This window comes from Bos javanicus, chromosome 10 (genome assembly GCF_032452875.1).
Source record: "Bos javanicus breed banteng chromosome 10, ARS-OSU_banteng_1.0, whole genome shotgun sequence".
Taxonomy (NCBI): domain Eukaryota; kingdom Metazoa; phylum Chordata; class Mammalia; order Artiodactyla; family Bovidae; genus Bos; species Bos javanicus.
The window spans coordinates 9,118,616-9,138,753 of NC_083877.1; the positions used below are offsets into that span (position 1 = coordinate 9,118,616).

The following is a 20,138-nucleotide window of genomic DNA, read 5'->3' on the forward strand; positions in this document are numbered from 1 at the left end:
TAAAATAACCACCACACCATGATAAATGTGAACAGCGCTTTGCTGACAGATGATCTAACAGGTGTTCATAACAACTATATAAGAGGATTTATTTATGACCAGCCACAGCCGCAGCTCTGTAAATCAGCCCCAGCAGCTGCACGCCGCTGAAACCAAGTCCCTGATGGAGGAGCGGAGTGAGAGCCTAAAGAACACGGCTCACTCCAGAATCTTAATCATCAAATAACGTTGTTGGTTTTTTTTTTAGGTAATTACACCACAGCACAGAAATCATAATTACTTTCAATTAGGAACAGAGCTGCCCGTAACTTTGTTGACAAAATATTTTTATTTAGGCCCTGTGGTTTTGATGAGGCCCGAACAATATGGAGGCTCTGGGCGGCAGGCGAGAGGGCCCTTGGTGATGCTGACTTTGCTGTAATGCCAGCAAGAGGCCTTCTCAGAGTGGCTTCATTTTTTTTAAAGCTCAAAAAGCAAACCTTTGGTTTGAAGGATACTTGTCCCACCCTCCCTCGCAACCAAACTTCTGTATTATCCTTCCCATGGCAGCATGTTTGAGCTCACACCTTATTCTAAGTGTACTACCAAAAGGAATAAGCAAAGAGGGGTTTAAGTTTAGGTGGAGGGGCCCACCTTCATGCAATCTTTAATTCCTTTGCAAAGGCAGAATCACATCTCTTTCTCTCTGAAGGCCACAGTCTTAACAACGCCTTACTGCTGCCCATAGAGACGGCTGACCCTCCCATGAAACAGGAGTCCTCATTCACATCCCACTGATTTGAAGTAAGTTGTCTCTTACAGAGTTTGAGAAGAAGATGCTCTTCTGTGAAAAGTGTTAGTTGCTCAGTCGTGTCTGACTCTTAGAGACCCTATGGAATGTAGCCTGCCAAGCTCCTCTGTCCATGGGATTTTCCAGGAAAGAATACTGGAGTGGGTTGCCATTCCCTTCTCCAAGGTATCTTCCCAACCCAGGGATCGAACCTGGGTCTTCTGCATGGCAGGTGGATTCTCTAACGTCTGAGCCTTTTAGGGGGAAACAAATCAGAATTTTGGTTGGGGTAAAGTTGGAGAGAGCCAATGTCCCTTCCCTCCCTCCTCAGAGACCTTCCCCTTCTCTGACATTAATGAGCCCAGAATCATCTACTGGTTAGGTTTCCTTAACGTCTCTAGGTCTTAGAATAAAGACCCTTCTACATTTAAGCCTAATATTTGGTAGCTCTGGCTCTCAAGGTTGTCAATGAGAAACCAGGGTCTCAGAATGTCATTAAAGACAGGTTTGAGTCCATTGTAATAAGCCCTCATGTGAGTTTTGAGGGTTTGGGGTCTTCAGTGTGTGTAATGAACCAGCTAGGAATTATATGTACAAGTGACTATGTACCCCAAACATTAGAAATTTTAGCTTCACTTCAGCTCACAATCAATCACCTAACCAGGAAAGAGACACCAGTGGAACTTAATACTCTCTAGCTACTTTAAGTCTGAAAGACTCATTCTGGAACCAGCAGTGGCCCAGGAAATAATTCCCAAGGAAACATCTGAAACTGGCCTACAAGCAGGAGATGAAAACCAACCGAAACTGTTTCTCCTGATCTCTGTTGGGAGAGCCTACATTCCAGCTGTTCACCTGTCCCACCTTTCTTTCTGCTGCTCTGTACTTCAGTGCACAAGCTCATTGTAGCCACATCGGTAGCAGCTCAGCCCCTCGTTTCTTCTCTGAACAGCATTGAGGTGGAACCTGGGGGACAGCTTCAGGAGAGAGAGGCTGTGTGAGAGGGGCAAGAGCAGAGAGGGCAGGGAGAGGAAGGGGACACAGCACTTCTCAGCATGGGAGCAGTGCAGCTTTCTGTACAGAGAATGTCTAAAAAGCATTCTAAGATATAGCCTCTGCTGAGAACAATATATGCTCCCTTATCTCACTCCTGGAAACACTTTTCTCAATGCCACCCTAGTTTTAAGAGCTAGCCTCACAGGCTCAGTCAAACCTTCTCAGAGCCCTCCAGCACAGGGATCACTTCTTTCCCTAAACCCAGGAATTCTTACTGGCGCGATTTGACAATGCATCTGCCAACTGCTTCTTGATCTTTCCTAGAAGAAATCTCAGCTTCCAAACAGCCGTGGCCCGAGTGTGGGTCAGGTGACCATGTAGAATCTAACGTGTTTTTAACTTTACACATTTTACACACTGCTAACAACAACAAAAAAACAATTACATATGGTGGTTAACTTACCGGGCAGGTCAGATTAAAATCCTGCTTACTCGTAACAGTTGAAAAGTTGGGGGAAAGAAGAGGAATGTTACCGACAAGGACAGAGTAAAGCACTCATGTAATTGTCTCGAGTGCTGTTTGCTGGGAAGTCACATAAAGAAAGGAGATGGAGTCTGTGAAGATTCAAAGGAACTTCTGGCCCATCTAAGGGCATATTTTTATATTAAACACAATTTCCATTCATCTAAGACAGTAACACTATCATAAACTTGGTTTTTTTCTCTAAAATCTTGAGACGAGACCAAAAGTGATCCTGAAAACTTTTCCTGACGTAACTGGCCAAGTTGCAAGGTGTGGGGAAGGGATGGACAAGGATTTAAAAAAAAAAAAAATCAAGGACATGGTCAAAAAATAATTTTCTCTCAATGAATGGACCTTCAGTTGATGGAGGAACAAAGTGTGCATTCAGAGACTGGTCTCCTCTCACTTGGGAGAGAAGGGGTGGTGGTGAGAACATGGGCTCTGCAGGCCCCTGGGCTGGCCAGGCACCTGGGAGTGGGAGTAGGAGGAAGTGAGGCTGAGCCCTGGCAGGAAACCAGGGCTCACTAACTTGGCCAAGGTCACACTGCCATCTTTATTTACTGCCAACTGGACTGTAGATTTCTTGGGGGGAACAGAGCTCATCTTCTATGTTCCCACCACAGGGTCTTTGGATGGAAAGGAAATGGTAAGGCTCTGTTAATTTTGAGTTGTAACATAGGACTTTTTTCTTCCCCTCCCATTATGTGAAAGAGGAGTTTTCCCCCCTTTAACAAAGTTGCCAATAATGTCAGAGAGATTACAGAGAGGGAACAGAAACGGTCAAAGATCTCAGGCATCCCTTTAGCTGGGCCTACTTCTTTCTTTTTAAACCTCCCTTAGGTTGTTTGTCATTCTGGGTTCTTGTCTTCTCTAATAGTAACATTTAAATGTTTAACCACAGAAACACAGAGCGCAAACTTTTCATAAACATAAAGTTATTCAAATGTTTGCTAACAGTTATTGGGAAGGGCAGGTATCTAATATTTTAACTGGGTAAAAGTTCACTGTTATAGTCTCTTCAGAATAAAACATTTTCCTTTTCTTATAATAAAGCAAATGTATTGTGATACCAAAAATGTGGCTCAGTCTAAAATACAGTATGTGAGCCATTCTTCAAGATTGGTGTACATAAAGTGTCCCATTAAGTGGGCATTAAAATGAAAAAATACAGCTGGAATTAAGAATTCAACATTGACTAACTCGACTCAATGGAACAATTTAAAAGATAATCATGGATTATGGTAAAGTTAAAAGAAATATGAGGAAAGGAACTCTGAATCACTGTGCCAAAGAAAAGTATAAAAAACAACAAAAACTCCCTGTATCTTTAACTTGGGACCGCGGTCATTTTTCTCATTTCAGTTATGTGAAAAAATGTTAAGAAGCTACTGATGTTCAAGCGGTTTCAACTGCTAGCACACCACACATTATTAATGTACATATTAAATCTAAAAACTAAGTAAAAAATGTGATCTTCTTCAAAGGTAAAATTTTTTGAAATTTCCTTCATTTAAAAAAACAGATGAATGCATGACCTCTTTTCAAAGATGCGTGCCCTAATAAGGAAAATAAAAATCTCTCTACATCATGACACGCATTTCCCCCTCTGCTTTGATGACAGTAAGCAAATATATTTTTTCCAGAAAACAAATACTTGGCCTGTCAAATTCTTTATAATGTTTTAAAAAGTTATTGACTTAAAAATCCAAAGGTGTAAAGCCCTAGGAAATAGGCTGAATAATGGAAATGCCAAGGGGCTGCAATGGCACAGAGCTTCTCGGTGCGAGTCCGTCGCAGTACACGTCTCCAGCGTGAGGAAGGGCATGTCCCGTGGCGGCAACACTTCCCCCAGATTAACTGCTGCATTTCAGGAGCAGGAACATGTAACACTCACAACCTTAAAAACCTAAATAATTTTTTCACAGCCTGAATGTCTCAAGAATGTTTCTGTTTTTCTTTCCTCTTTATATATGTTCTATAATGTTTCAATCAATGTACCTTCTCTTTTTACTTTCAAAAAATCACTAATGTGGCTCCATATAAAAGGACCTGTCTTAAAGTCTTATTACCGTGTATCACAAAGTTTGGTAAATACAATTTCAACTGGCTTTGAAAGTATTAGGAAAGTTTTCTGATAACAGAACAACCTTTTACAAAATTATTATTAAAACAGTAACTTGCCTAAGTTAGTAAAACTAAACAAACAAAAAACCCCAAAAAACACTTCAGGGAAAAGTGGTAAAAGGTTGATCAGATAACTAGTTTTTTAAGCTTTCTATCATTTAGTTTATACTAGTTAGCTTCCAAAGGCATGTCAGTCCATCAGAGCTGGGCATCAACATCTGTAAAGGAACACTGAAATTCTAACAGTCTCTTCAGTAGTTGTAATAGGCCTTTACAACCATGAAGATCTGCAATCAGATCTTTACTAAGATCAAAATTGTCTATAAGAAGACATGAAGGCTTTTGCTTTTGTTATTAAATATATCAGCTTTTTTCTTAGAGTTAACTCTAACATAAGTAGAAAACCCACGTGGTTTGAAAGTGGTTTTTCTTTCACCAACTACACTCCATTGTTTCTCTACATAATATAACACTCAAAACATTTAAAGAAACCATAGCATATGAACTTCAGGATTATAAATGATTTCTCATTAAGAATGCAAAGACGAATGTTATTCAGGTGCTAGTTTATTTATCTTATGATTCAGAGATAATTTCATGATGACGGTTGTCAATAACCAATTACAATACCAGGAAATTCATAGAACAAAATTTTGCAGATAAATTGTTGTTTCTGAATTTAATTCTAAGAAGTACACTACCCCATTTTTCATAGACCAAGCTGAGAGATCATGTCTACTATTTCTAGGCTAATTTTTGCTTACTGCGGAAAGGAAGATGATCTCCAGTGAACTCTAAGTATCCAGTTCATGTCCATCATTGTTGAACCAGGGAAGGGAGCCGCGAGGGCCAGAAGAAGTAGCAGGACAGAGAAAATGCCAAATGGATTTAGGAGTTGAGATAACTGACAGCAAAATGTATGTTCTTTGGTTAGCAAAGCGAAAAGGGGGAAAGTATTGCATTCACGATAGATACACACCAGCATTCTAAAGCAGGAGACAAGAATGTCAAGAGTGTCTTCTTCCCCCACTGCCAGATGGAAGGGCTATTATTATAAATGAAAGGCAGCAGCAGTGGATGCCAGGCACTTTTGTTGTGTGCCAGATTCTGAAGTCCAGATGTAAGCAGGTTACCCCTGGGACAGGACAGGCTTCAGCTCTCGCAGCAGAACAGAACCAATCACAGTCTTCTCAGTGTTTATGATAAGCTGCGCTGTAGAGCCTTCCTTCAGTTCCACTGTGACTAGCATCAATGACCCACTGTGCACAGTTTTAGCTGCAAACCTGGAAGGAAAAAAAAAAACAAAACACCAGAGACCTTTTATCATGAGGAGGAAAAAAGGAGACAGCATATATTCAAATAGGTTTAAAATAACTTTTTTCTCAATAATTTATTACAGGTTCCCTACTGCCCAAAACCCAAAGACAAGCATTATCCCGAAAAATCAATAAATTGCCCAGCACATGCTTACCACAAGCAGATAATTTCAGTATCTTGGGAACAGAACAGAAAAGGGAGTTCTATTTTACTTATTAGTTTGAACAATAGATGCATGTGAATAACTCTTGATTACTACATATTTGAGAATCATTTACTCATTTAATATATAACATTTCACCAGCCATTGGACCATTTAAAATAAACTGTTCTATTTTCATCTTTAAAACATGTTAAGAAGAGGTTTATCTTTCTCAAAGAGCTTGAAATTTTAATTCCTCATATCTGAAAATGATTATGCAAGAAATTAGATAATTTTATGTGCATTATCGAACTCTTACTAAGTTTCAATGAATTCATACATGTTAAAATACGTTGAGGACATGGAAGAAAATCACGTGACAGCCAAGTGTAACACTACACTCCCTCTGTCTGTATTTTTTTTTAATGTTCTGAACATTAGATCTTCTTTCTGCTTTAGAATAGGAAAGAGCAAACTTGAGGTCTAAGGCTCACATTACTAAATTCCAAGACATGAAGAACCTACTAATTACGTGGAATTAAAAGCAAAACTAGCCTTTTAAGCACTGCAATTGACTGCAGAGCCGTTGGAGACGCAGTGAAGCTCTGTCAATCCTGCTCATTGACTCTGCCTGCACAGTTGAGCCCCAGACACGGGAAGAGGACGGTCCCCTCCCAGGCCCCCGTTTTCTACATGGAGCATGTTCCACAGTTTCTGAGGGGGGTGAGGAGGGTTTGACTGCAGGGATGACTGGAGAAAAACAAAGTTGCTGCACATGAGCTTTTGAAAACACTAACAAGTGTGGAGCAGGTCTGTGACCTGCTGTGACCCCACTTTGCAGGGCCAATCCCCTTTCCCCTTTCGGTGGGACACGTGTCTGAACCTGAGCCATCTGCCTCAATTTGCGCGACATCTCCAGCCACAATGGCACCCAGTTAGCCCTGACAACAGCTCACAATACAGAAAATCAGACCGCAGCGCTGACAGCACGCTGCGGGCCATTCAAGAGCAAGCCAACTGGTCAGTGTCTCCTGTCCGACAATTAGCACGGGCCTCGCACCGAGCCCACAGCCTCCTCAGGGATCTGTTTAATTACCATCAACATAAAAGAGGGAGTTTATCAGGAGACACTCAGAAAAACTTCACTCCCGACTTAATTAAAATATTAGCCACTTAAGCAGGAAGCAGATTCTCTTTAAATGGAAAGTAATTTCTTTTTTGAGTTTTTTTTTTTTTTAATGACACCAAGAGCTCATAATATATTAGATTCTTTTTTTTCTTTATCTTTTTGTGTGTGTGTGTGTGGGGGGAGTACCTAATAAGCCATTTTTGGCCTCAATAGAATCATGAAGATCAGTTTTCCAACAATAATTATAAAAATGCATCAAAAGCAAAACAAATATGCTAATTTTACTAAGTTGAAAATCTTTTCAACACTTTTAAGCCATGTTTTAAAATGTTAGCTAAAAAAAAAAAAAAAACCAATCAGCTAATGGGTGGTAGATGTATTTGTGTACTCTCTCCAAAGATGCTGAAGACTTGCAAAGAATCTGATGGAGCAGTTTTTCCACTGAGAGAAGCAACTGTTAAGCAAGCAGTTTAGGAACAGAAATCATAGAGGTTTCATAAAAGCTTTGAACATATACACCCATCTGCTCTTTAGATGCCCATACAAGAGATTCGGAAACGGGCACCTCAGCTGCACTTTCTTTTTTTTTGGTGCCATTTTATTTAATTGAAGGATAATAGCTTTACAGAATTTTGTGGTTTTCTGCCAGACATCAACAAGAATCATCATAGGTACACCCATGTCCCCTCCCTCCTGAACCTCCCTCCCTATCCCACCCTTCTAGATTGTCACAGAGCTCCTGTTTGAGTTCCCTGATCTACAGCAAATTCCCACTGGCTAGCTATTTTACATACGGTAATGTAAATTTCCATGCCACTCTCTCCATACATCTCTCCCGCTCCCTCCTTCCCTGCCCCCATGTCCATAGGTCTGTTCCCTCTGTTTCTCCATTGCTGCCCTGCAAATAAATTCATCAGTACCGTCCTTCTAGAGTCCACATACATGTGTTAGTATACGATATTTATATTTCTCTTTCTGACTCACTTCACTCTCTGTAATAGGCTCTAGGCCATCTGCACCTTTGAGAGAACACAAGATCACCTGCCCTCAAATGACCTCTCTTTTCTATCACGTTCTGCAGCTTTCTGCATTCCTTTTGTCCCAATTTTCGAGGTTCTTCTGCTTCCCAGGAGAACCCTATTTCTGTATTTCTGTTAAAGCCGTGTCACCAGATGACAGACTCTAGGTGGCTCTATTGTCTCACCCCTTTGTGCAACTTTCCCCACAGATGTGGTCATCACCAAATTGTCATTCAACAAATATTTCGGCAGAGGTCCCTGTTTCTGACAGGTTATCATTATGTCAACGGCAGTCTTAGTAGTCTCTATTTACTTAACACTTACGCCTTGGGACCATGCAGAAGAAGACTGCGTCACGCATTCCGAACAGGAAGGCAAAAGTGCTGCTATCTGACTGCCAGGGCTGCACAGCCCCAAAGCACCTTTTCTCTCTTTTCAACTAAAACTTAAGTTTGATGTTACAAAAACACAAACTCAGCAGAGACAACTGTCAACTCTGATGTCAGTATGTTTACAGAGATGAAAACTACTGTCCTGCTGTTGTCCAGTTACCAAGTCCTGCCCAACTCTCTGGGACCCCATGGCTACAGTCTTGTACATGTTCTTAAAATATTTATTACCGCAAAATTATCAATATTGTAAAGAATACGAATGTAGAAGAAAAGAGGTATTTGCTTACACTGCAGTGGAAACACGTTAAGCAAATCATCCTAGCAAATCTGTTAGCTGGTGTGAAAGCTACTGTCTTTTAACTAGTTCTCTATGTTCTAATGGGCACAAATGGTGGAAACAATGTTTTAAAGCAGAGGACCAGAAGATCAGATGTTCTGACATTCTCATTTCACAGTTCAAAAAGGATGTATTTAATGGAAACACAGCATGATTACAATTGGTTTCTTTTGGTCCATGGAAAGCAGAAGTCACCACCCACCCCCACCCCCAATTTATTAATCACTTAACTCCCAAACAGGCTATGCTTTAATGTATATTTAAAAGATAGTTATGCAAAGAGTACTAATTAGTAAATAACAAATAGCTAGCTTGGGGGTGTAATAAACACTGAAGACAGCTTGCGTCAAATACTTGTATACTAAATTTAATGACTGACATCAGAACCTTTGAACTTGCCTCAAACTAAGATCACACTGTGGTAAAGTGTTTTTCAGAAGAGCTGTGAAGTTTCTGATCATGGTAGTGATGACAGCAGCATTTATTAAGTGCTGTGTGCAGTGGGTGCTAAGTACCTCACTTGCATTATTTCTCTTGATTCTATGAGTCAGATCAATTCACAGAAGAGGAAACCGAGGCCCAGAGAAGTGGAGAAACTTGCTCAAACACCTACCTGGCTAGTGAATGGCTGAGCGGGAATTTGAACCCAAGCTTTCTGATTTGAGATGACACAATTCTAATATATGCAAAATGCCCTCTGAGTATTTGTTTTTTATCTGTCAACAGATAAATTAAGGCTTTTCTGATTTACCTTTTATGCATATAATCTATTATTGTTCTGCAACTTTAAGAAGAAAGATTTTTCTCTTCAAAACTTGTGCATCTGATGTGTAGTGTTCTGTAATTCAGAGCATCTTGATTTGATGCTCCATCATGACATATTTTAAATTTGTCTTTAAAGGTTAAAAAAAGAAATAAATATTCTCCTAGCCCCGACTCCTTCAAAAGAGACACCAGCAATGAAAAATACAAAACCCTGAATGGAGCTGTCATGTAAGGAGGGAGAACTGGAGACCAACCCACCTCGAACACCAGTAACACCACAAATGAGAACAAATACGTGGATGACAGTTAGAGATGCACTGCCTATGTATGATGGGCTCCACACTATTAAAAGAATACCATTTGGTATTTGTCTTAAGTTTTCATTTTCATTCTAACCACCGAGAGGGTAAAACTGTATGGATATATTTGTATTTCATCTTATTAAATGTCTTTTTGTTTATTATCTCTAGAAACTGACATTTAATTTTTGAAGTCTAGAAGAATTCCTAAGGTATGGCAAAACCCACTACAAATGTTGTAAAGTAATTAGCCTCCAATTCAAATAAATAAATTTTTTAAAATTCCTAAGATTTAAAGAAAAAGACAAAATAAGCTGGTTGCCAAACCTAAATGAAAGTATGAACTACTCTTCTAAAGACGCTAATTTGTAACTATTGAGAAAATTTATAACTATTATGAGAACAGGTCAAATAACAACACATTTGAACAAATATATTTTCTACAATGCACGAACTTATTCCTTCATGTACTTAAACCGTATGCTTTTTAGATTTGTGAGATTTGTGAGAAAATGGCTATGGACCTTAAATGCTCTTTGTTGGAATGAAAAAGAACCCTGCAACTCAGTTGTTTTTAATAACTTAAATGTTAATAGAACGTGAATTTTAAAATAGTTATCTGAGAGGCTGCATCCATCCGCAGGGTATTCACAAACATAAAATTTTTTTATGCAGAATCATATTTGCTACACTTAATGCAACAGCTCTAAGACATGCTTTTTCTTCTCTTGGATAGTCTTCCTGGTTTCTGATTTTTCTATTCTGAGTTCAATTTTCTTGTGTTTTCTGTTCTACTGGTTACCAGAAGCTGTGACAATGGCCCACTCAGGCTAAAACTTTTTTTTTCCTACTCTGTACATGAAGCCTTCAATTACTGCCTGCTGAAGCAGACAGAATCCTATTAGTAAGAAAGACGACCACAGGATGAGTGCCCTGCCCGAGCTGTATAAAAATAATTAGTCCAAAGTTGACAAATGTGTAATGAAGTCGCACCATAATTATATGTAAGAAATGCTGGTTTGAATAAGGTTCCTAACATCAAACACCAAAGCATGTTGATTTGTAGTATTATTTTCTAAATGATTTAAATGATAAATCCCTATAATTTTGAGTTAATATAGGATAACATTTTTAAAAGGCAGAGAGTTTGTATGTTGTAAAAAATCCTATTTTGTTGACTCTAAAAATGTAAAAGTTAAGCCCATTACACTATTGAATCTGTATTGAGAAAAAATTTACATGTGATTCAAGTTTAGAGAATTTATCTGAAGCAATGTATTTTTCCCTATTATTTTTTTAAAAAGGCCAGAAATATTGTAATGTTTCCTTTAACATTCTGATGAGAATAGTTAAAACAAAAGAATTAGGTGCCATCATAATTTAGGACTCTATTTTCCATTCTAATCTTTAGAACTTGTATAAAACATGATTCCCCACGCTACCTTGTCAATGATGTGTTCTCTTTCTTTATACAAGAAAACTAAAAAAATCTAAGCGCACTTTCTCAAGAAAGATACCAAATACTCCAGTTATTCTAGAGCATTTTTGGTTTGTCTGTTTGTTGGGGGAGGGGTGGGATGGGACTTAACAGAAAACCAGAGAGTAAAACAAATAAACTCTTACCCCATTCTCTCTGAGTACTTACAAAATTGTCAGCCAGAAGGAAAACCATCAAGAATACCTTTCTTTCATTTTTACATGAAAACATTTATATATTCCTATTTGAAAAACTGTTGCATTGTAGAAAATTATCTCACAAACAGTAGAACTAAATAAAATTTAAATATAGAATATCCTAAAGCAAAAATTAACTGCAGTTTGGTTATTTCTGAAATATCCAAATACGCCTTTCGTGTAAAAATTAACTGAGGTCCACATTTGTTTTTCAATGAAATGCTGCTCAGAGCCTTCAGAGATCAAAGCAGTCAGATAAAAAGCAGTGCTGCCCCCTAGTGGATAACCACCAAACTGAGAAAAACTCTGATCACAAAATAGGTTTCACAAATCTTAGTAATGTTTGAGATTCCAATTTGTTTTTGCTTTTTTGGGGGGGCCATGCTGCTCAGCTTGTGGGACTTTACATCCCCAACCAGGGATTAAACTGGGCCCTCAGCAGTGAAAGCACCAAGCCCTAACTACTGGACCACAGGGAATTCCCTCTGACTTGCTATAGAGTAAGATTGAAGCCTGGCACCTTCATATTATTAACAACTGTATGTACAAACTTTTATTTTCAGACAGATGAAGTTCGGTGACTATAGTACCAGGCTTATAAAATTCGGGCATCAAGACAACAAATGCCATTCTTTTCCATATGGGCCTTCAAAATTACCCAGTATTTAAATATTCCATAGTTAGGGTTCAGTCCATTCTAAAGGAGATCAGCCCTGGGATTTCTTTGGAAGGAATGATGCTAAAGCTGAAACTGCAGTACTTTGGCCATCTCATGAGAAGAGCTGACTCACTGGAAAAGACTCTGATGCTGGGAGGGATTGGGGGGCAGGAGGAGAAGAGGACGGCAGAGGATGAGATGGCTGGATGGCATCACTGACTCGATGGACGTGAGTCTGAGTGAACTCCGGGAGTTGGTGAGGGACAGGGAGTCCTGGCGTGTTGCGAATTCATGGGGTCACAAAGAGTCGGACACGACTGAGCGACTGTCTGATCTGATCTGATCTGATCAGGGGAAAAGAAAGAAAACAACTAGCAAACAAAAACAATAACTTAAAGATTGACCAACCTAAGAACCAAAACCAGGAAAACAGCAAAGACTTCACCAAAAATTATCTATGTCCTTCATGTTTGTAACCCCAGCATTAACAAAATCTGTCACAATGGTCTTCAAAAAATACTGAATTAAGGACTTACACAATATGGATATTTTAGGATACAAACAATGGTATATGCCAATACTTAAGCATTAAACATGTATACACAGTTTAAGGAGTAGAAATGAAAAAGTTGTTCTTTACAACTACTTTATGTTAAAAAAATTATTTTGATCCTAAAACAATAAATGGTCTTTAAGTGTGTTGATAAATTTAAAAAGTTGGCTGCCAGGTTGCCATGGATTCACAGTTCCATTCACAGCATCATATTTTTCTAATAGTTAAGGACCTAAGTAATAACAGTAAAACAACACTTACTTTATTAGGATTGTAATTATTCACAGGTTGTACATGTTCAAAATTTGAAAATTAAAAAAGTGACACAGTAAACAAAATCCAAATCATAGATTAAGAAATATAGGGGGTAAAAAGGAATGTTAAGTCCTGAATACACGTTAACAATGAAAGCTCTTCTAAGGTTTTACTGAATAAATTAAGAACTAAAATAGAATCATGACAGAGACATGGCTTTCTGCTTTCCCTCAAATATCACATTTTCCCCTTATAAGGTCAATTTGTTGTTCATGAAAGGGTAAAATGCGTAGGTTGTATGATATAACAAAATAAGTAGGTTGTACGATAATTGTTTTTAACCATATTACTGTATATGAATGTCAGAATTCCTGAACTGGGTTAAAATGTCAAACTGGGTTAAAATATAAAACGCTGAGACTGCTGAAAGACTCCTTATGGTCTGAGACTGTTTCATCGCCACCACTGTAATGTGCTCCTAAATAGCAACCCACCCCAGTATTCTTGCCCACGGACAGAGAGGCCTGGTGGGCTACAGACCACGGGGTTGCAAAGACTCAGACACGATGAGTGACTGAACAACTAATTCCTTTCTTGCTGGAGCATATAGGACAGAAGGAAGAAAGCTTAAATCAAACATCTTGTCTACTGGTATTCCTTAATGACTAACCTGTGAAAAAGAAACATACAAGGAAAAATGTTTTTTAAAATACAGCATGTAAAAAAAAAAAAAATAAAATAAAATAAAATAAAATACATCATGTGGCTGTCATTAACCACAAACTTCGGGAACATCTGTCTGTCTGCAACTACTTGGAGTACTGGCTAAAGTGCAGATTCCTGGGCCCTATCCCAGTGGCCCTGAGTCTGAGTTTTTGGGTGTGGGTCCCAGGAATCTGAGTTTTACAAAAACTCCTACCTGGTTCTTTTATACAGAAAAACCTTAGAGATTTTGAAGGTACAGATTTTTCGGCTTTCTGCATTTTGATCATTATACCTTAGTTGATCAGAGGACAAACAATGTGATTAAGGCAAATGCACTTTTAAAAAAAGGCAGTTTTTACACTGTTGAATAAGAATCTCCTTCAAAATCCCTGAATTTAATTTCTTTCTTAGAGGAGAACAAGACATTTTTTTCTGGCCCTAGAAAAACCTAGAATTTCCAAGACTAGTGTCTCTAACCTCCCCTAAAACTTATAAAATAATCTTTTAACTTTTCAGTCTATTTGTATAGTGACTTACTGTGGTTCATTCTGCTTTTTGTATATATTATTTTTTGTTGTTTAGTCGCTCAGTCACGTCTGACTCTTCTGCGACCCCATGGACTGTAGCCTGCCAGGCTCCTCTGTCCATAGGATTTCCCAGGCAAGAATACTGGAGTGGGTTGCCATTTCCTTCTCAAGGGTATCTTCCTGACCCAGGGACTGAAGATGTGTCTTTTGCATTGCACTGCATTCCCACCTGGGAATCCCATATTCTTTACTAGTATTGTTTTAAATAATAAGCTTTAAGACTTTCAGGGTCTCATATGACACTGTATTACGAGTATCTAAACAAGACATGAAGACATTTGGCTATATATTTAGTAAATGCTTTGATTCTTTTGATTCTGATGTCTATCATGTGGTAACTGTAATTTGGAAAATAGCAAGATTGGCACAATGACCATAACTCTGCAGGTCTCAGTAAGATGGTTTTATTCTCAAAGAGCAACTTTTTTGATCTGTAAGTACCTACCATGGAAATGAAGATAGAAATTAAGTGTTCTAATAGTATACTGGTTGGGTTTCTGATTCTATGGCTCATTTAGAAAATCAAAGCTAAATGTCACATAATCTAAAAGTAGTTATACTTTTTCAACTGATCTTTAAAAGTGGTTAACTATACTTAAAATGCTCCTGGTTTTTCAAGTGAATTCCATAAAACTTGTGCTCCTTTAATTGACTTTTCCTTAATGGAGATATTTTCTGCTAATGTATTAGGAGCCATTTTCTATTATGTATTCAATTAAAATGTCTACTTTATATTATCACATACTTCTGCATATTAATGAAGATTCATTTTTTTCTTAGCTAATTCTTATATAAGTATTTTTAAACTTGGTTTTTAATGTAAAAAATATTCAAATTGTAAAGAGTAGTAGGAACAAATGATCCTAAAACTAGACAACAGGACTTAATTCATTGAATGGTCACAAAGAATATTCTAATGTTAATTTAAAAGTCCTCTCAGAAATAAAAGACCCTGAAAAGGTAGGCCAGTCAAGAATAATTTAATTTCTTAAAATACTAATGGTCAAAATACTTTTCATGCACATTGTTTTTTTTTCAAGTAATTTTAAACTTATTATCATTAATAAATACAAGAATGGTTTTGGGCCTATTTTTCGTAAATTCAAAAAAGCAACTACCACAGAAGAATAGAGAAGTCATTAAAAAATCTCATAGAGATTTCAATTTTATTATGACAATTAATATATAAGCTCAGATATATAAATTCATTCATCCCACAGGGTAATACACTGTTGAACACTACCATTAAAAACATTAATAAAATTTAATAAAGTAGTAAACAATTTTTGTTATTATGAACAGTAATTGCTATTTCATTTTAAATGAAATGAAGATAGCCATGGGTACAGATTTTACTAATAATTGTTTATTTTGGTTTTAACTTACTGGGCATAAAAGAGTGGCAAAAGTGTTACATTTGCAGGATAATAATTTTTGTTATTTTTACTATTGAAGACCACAAGTAATTCTAGATATTTATTATCTGGAAGCCTTCTAAAATTTAAAACATTATTATAGCCATACCTAGCTATAAGAAAAAGCAAAATGTAAAATGAGACTTTTGAGGCAAGTCAAGATAGCACAGCCTGTTCTGAATTAGATACAGCCATTTCATCCTCTTCTGGCTCTGTAGTAACTTGGACTCCCCCATCAAGTTACAGAGCCAAATACCAGGCTGCTGTGATAAGGCTTCATTATAAAAGTGTCAACACACTGCCGAAGTATATGCATATGAGGACCATGGACCATGACGTCTAAGTGCAGGCTTCCCTGGTGGCTCAGTGGTAAAGAATCTGCCTGCAGTGCAGGAGACGCGGGTTTAATTCTTGATCCGGGAAGATCCCACATGCTGCAGAAAAACTAAGCCCGTGCGCTACAGCTACGGAGCCCGGGAGCTGCAACTACCGGGTCCACCTGCGGCAACTCGGAGCCGGTGCGTCTAGAGCCTGCGCTCCCCAACTGGAGAGTAGCCCCTGCCTGCCACAACCACAGAAGACCCGGCACAGCCAAAAATAAAAGCATAACATTATTTTTTAAAAAGTGTAAGTGCAATTTCTGCATTCCAAAGTTGAAGAGACATGGTTCCTATTGTGTACCTCCCCTGTACTGGTATGGGTAACTGAGAAGTGACTGTAACTTAATCATCTGAACAGGCATTAAACCACTTCTAAACCACCAAGACAAGTTACAGGCAAATTTTATGCTTTAATTAAGAATTATACAATTGTGCTAATAAGTGTCTCTCTGTTTCCCAAAAGGAAAATAGTTTTCATATTTGTTGGCTTTGAGAAGGTATTTTGGCTATTTTCTTCTAAGAAACAAAAATGTGGAACACTGTCATTGCTTTCAGAAAAGTTAAAAACCCACATACGATGCAAAACAAAATTAGAAGTTCCAGCATAAAGAAGGGTTACCCTATGTTGTTTCGTCTATTATGAAAGAACATATTAAAGTTAAGACTGAAGTACTGCTGGATACTAGGTGAGTCAGGTAAAATTTCATAAAGCATAAGCTAAAAGTTACAGATGACGTACAATATTTTGATGTTTTAGTAATTTCAATAATTCAAAGGATCCATAAGTAAAACACAACTTCTGCTATAGAAAACCACTCAGGAAAATGAGAAAAAAAAAAAAAATTCAAAGAAGAAAACAAAACAAGGAAGACATAGAATCAAAAATTTTCACTGAAAAGTCTTCTTTCTGTTCATTTTTTCCCCTATTGAATAACACTGATAGATAAGTTGTATTTGTATAGCTCCCTGGTGGCTCAGTAGTTAAAGCGTCTGCCTCCAATGCGGGAGACCCAGGTTTGATCCCTGGGTCGGGAAGATCCCCTGGAGAAGGAAATGGTAATCCACTCCAGTCTTCTTGCCTGGAGAATCCTATGGACGGAGAAGCCTGGTAGGCTACAGTCCACAGGGTCGCAAAGAGCTGGACACGACTGAGCGACTTCACTCACTCACCAACAAGAAGACTTTCTATCCATTTTATTATTTTATCACCAACTTATGTGAGAATGACAGGGCTTAACATAAAGAAAGGGAAGCAGATCAGATCTCAGATGGAAGGTGCTCAGATCTCAAGCAATTTACTTAGTGACCTCCCTTTCAAAAAAAAATAAAGGCACAGGGTAAATTTGATTTGTGACTACTACATGCAGTTTTCAATCTGTCATGATGAGTAGGTGAAGTCAGGCAACTCTGTAATGGCAGATCAAGACTTGAACTCAGCTCTTCTGATGTGAAGTCCAACGTTCTTCCACAGATAACGTAATGTCATTTCAATCACCTTCTTTTCCCTGCCATCCATTTCCAAACAGATGAGGAACTTAAAGCCCATAAGGAGAAGTTATAAAGCCCAATAATGGCAGAGTTGAGTCTAAAAAACCCAGATAACCCACAGAAATCTTTATTTGGGGCCTCTCTTGCCCCTGTATTAATTTAAAAAGATACATTCAATTTCTAAAGGTTTGAAGGCACTCTCTTTGATTTTAAATTATTTCCTAAATGTAATGATGGAAGTATGCATTGGCAGTAGAATGACAGAGGAATTAAAGATAGTTTGCAATGAATTCCCTTAAGCTGACAGAGGACTAAGTAATCACTGCATATTTATTTAAGGAGTAATTATTTTACTTTCAAGTCACTAGCATTCGTACAAATACAAAGAAGGCACATACTAATCACATTTTCTGCTACCTTTGAGGGCAAATAACTTGGACCTCACGGTTTAGATGGCTGGCGTGAAGATACTTCCTGGCGTAAGAAACAGACGCTGCATTTGACACCATAATGGTTCCTTGTCACTGGAAGCAGCCTCAAGGGATTGCTGTCAAAAAGAAATCTATACCCAAACTTCCCCTCTTTTAAGTTAAAAAAGTTCAAATCCACTGCTTTATAAAACAGTTCTTCCTGGAATTCACCGACTGTAGTGAAGTAAGAAATTCTCAACCATATCTCACACAAATACCTTTACAAATCACCAAGCTATTATAAAATGCAGGTACACTATCTGCATCTTTCAGGCAAGTCCATATACATGTACTAAAGACTGTACAAAACACAAACCCATCAAGCCCATCCAAACCCAATGTATTATCCTAAAAAAGAAGGGGCATAGATATGTTATTCCCTAGTGGCTCAGCTGGTAAAAAACTCGCCTGCCAAGACATTAGATACAAGAGACACAGCTTTGATCCCTGGGTTGGGAGGATCCCCTGGAGAAGAAACGGCAACTCGCTCCGGTCTTCTTGCTTGGAAAACTCCATGGCTAGAGGAGCCTGGTGGGCTACAGTCCACGAGGTCGTGGAGAGTGGGACACGAATAAGCATGTGTGCGCGCGCACACACACACACGTTTAGGACTTAATATTTTAAAGGAAAATTATGAATTGAAAATCAAATATTTATACATGTATACAAGTTACCTCCACATCACGGGTCAGTGAACATACCTGTGTATATTATCTTGTCCAGAAGGGACTACACCCACATTGGCTACATTTACTATCTTCTGAAGGATCACAGAGGAAGCAAAATTCTGTGGGGCAGCAATAATCGTGGTGGAAGTTTCATTCATTCCAGAGAGCATGCCTGTAAGAGCAGAAGGAGGCTCTCTTTTACTGATTTCTCTTTGAAAACTATATTAAACAATTTAAAATTCCTAAGTCAAAATCTAAAAACTTTCTAAAGCAGAATACCACTTCAGAATGTAATTTACAAGATAATTTATCATAAAATTAAAAAGAACTGCAACTGATTAAATTTTTTAAAAAAATCCTAGTGGTGTTGAAAAATCTATAAAAATGCAATTGAACATCACTCTTAATAACGTGATTTTAAATACTATGATTGATAAAAACATAGAATCACAAAGATAAAATTTTAATTTCAGTCCCTTTAAAATATACTCAATTAATTTGGGCTCCATAAACTATTAAGTTTTCACTATTTAAGAGCTCTCCCCCTTCCTTTTCAGTCAAAGATCTCTCTTGCCAAATGCTGCCTGAGAACAAACCAAAGTGTTTCTGGAATAACTAGCAGCATTACATGATGAATTGTCTCAATATAATGGATCAAAGTTATCTCAACAGTAACTGGAAGTCACTGAACAGCTGTGTGGTTCTAAAAAATGGACAAGTATCTAAGCTACACTGAGTGGTAACAGTATTTGCCTAGTTAATGGAACTATGGTTACTGACAAAAATAATCAAAATTTCTGAAGCAAGAACGTCTGAAAACAAAGGGAACAATGTAAATTGGAAAAATTTAAATCCCAGAGACATTTCAAATAATAATTAAAAAAGATCACGAACAAAGCAAAATCATGAATAAAAACCATATAGAATTAACACAAGGCATGCTGTTAATGTCAGAATCTTATGCACAAATGTTCAAAGGACAAATTCAATAACCCACGAGATACTTGGAACAAAAACTGAAATTAAGTACCCAGTTTAAAAAAAACAAAAGCTATAAATATTAAATGCCATCTATCTGATTCTGTGATGTTAAGTCACTGACATCCAAAAGTATCTACTAAAATGATGATCCTTCGAGACATCTGATATGTGTACAATAGCTGACAAAATTTATAAAAAGGTAAAAGCTGATTTTGTATCCTCAAAAGGCCCCCCACCTTTAATTTTTGTTATTTAATTTTGCTATTTATTGCTAATGTAACAGAAATTAAAAAAAAAATCCCTATGATTAGTAGTATGAAGACACTAAAGCCTAACACTGTAAAAAGACTTACTTAGCTTTAACAAAGAACAGTTTTTACTAACCACTTTCAAACTCGGGGACACCATGTTCTGTCTTAGACTGTTTAACTTTAATATTAGGCAAAAGCTTTACAAACCACACAAGCAGTCAAACACTGCTTTTAAGGAAAG

The 20,138-nt window shown here is 37.7% G+C and overlaps 1 protein-coding gene across 2 annotated transcripts in view; it reads right to left on the bottom strand.

Annotated features, from left to right (window-relative positions):
- Positions 1-4,961: 4,961 nt before the first annotated feature.
- Positions 4,962-20,138, bottom strand: part of AP3B1 (adaptor related protein complex 3 subunit beta 1) — a 235,658-nt gene continuing 220,481 nt past the window's right edge. For both annotated transcript variants that reach the window (XM_061430031.1, XM_061430033.1), the window contains 2 exons: positions 18,699-18,837; positions 4,962-5,695 (listed from right to left, as the gene is read on the bottom strand). In XM_061430031.1, coding sequence (XP_061286015.1) covers positions 5,542-5,695; positions 18,699-18,837 — 293 coding nt within the window. In that variant the 3' untranslated portion in view covers positions 4,962-5,541. The remainder of the gene's footprint in view (positions 5,696-18,698; positions 18,838-20,138) is intronic.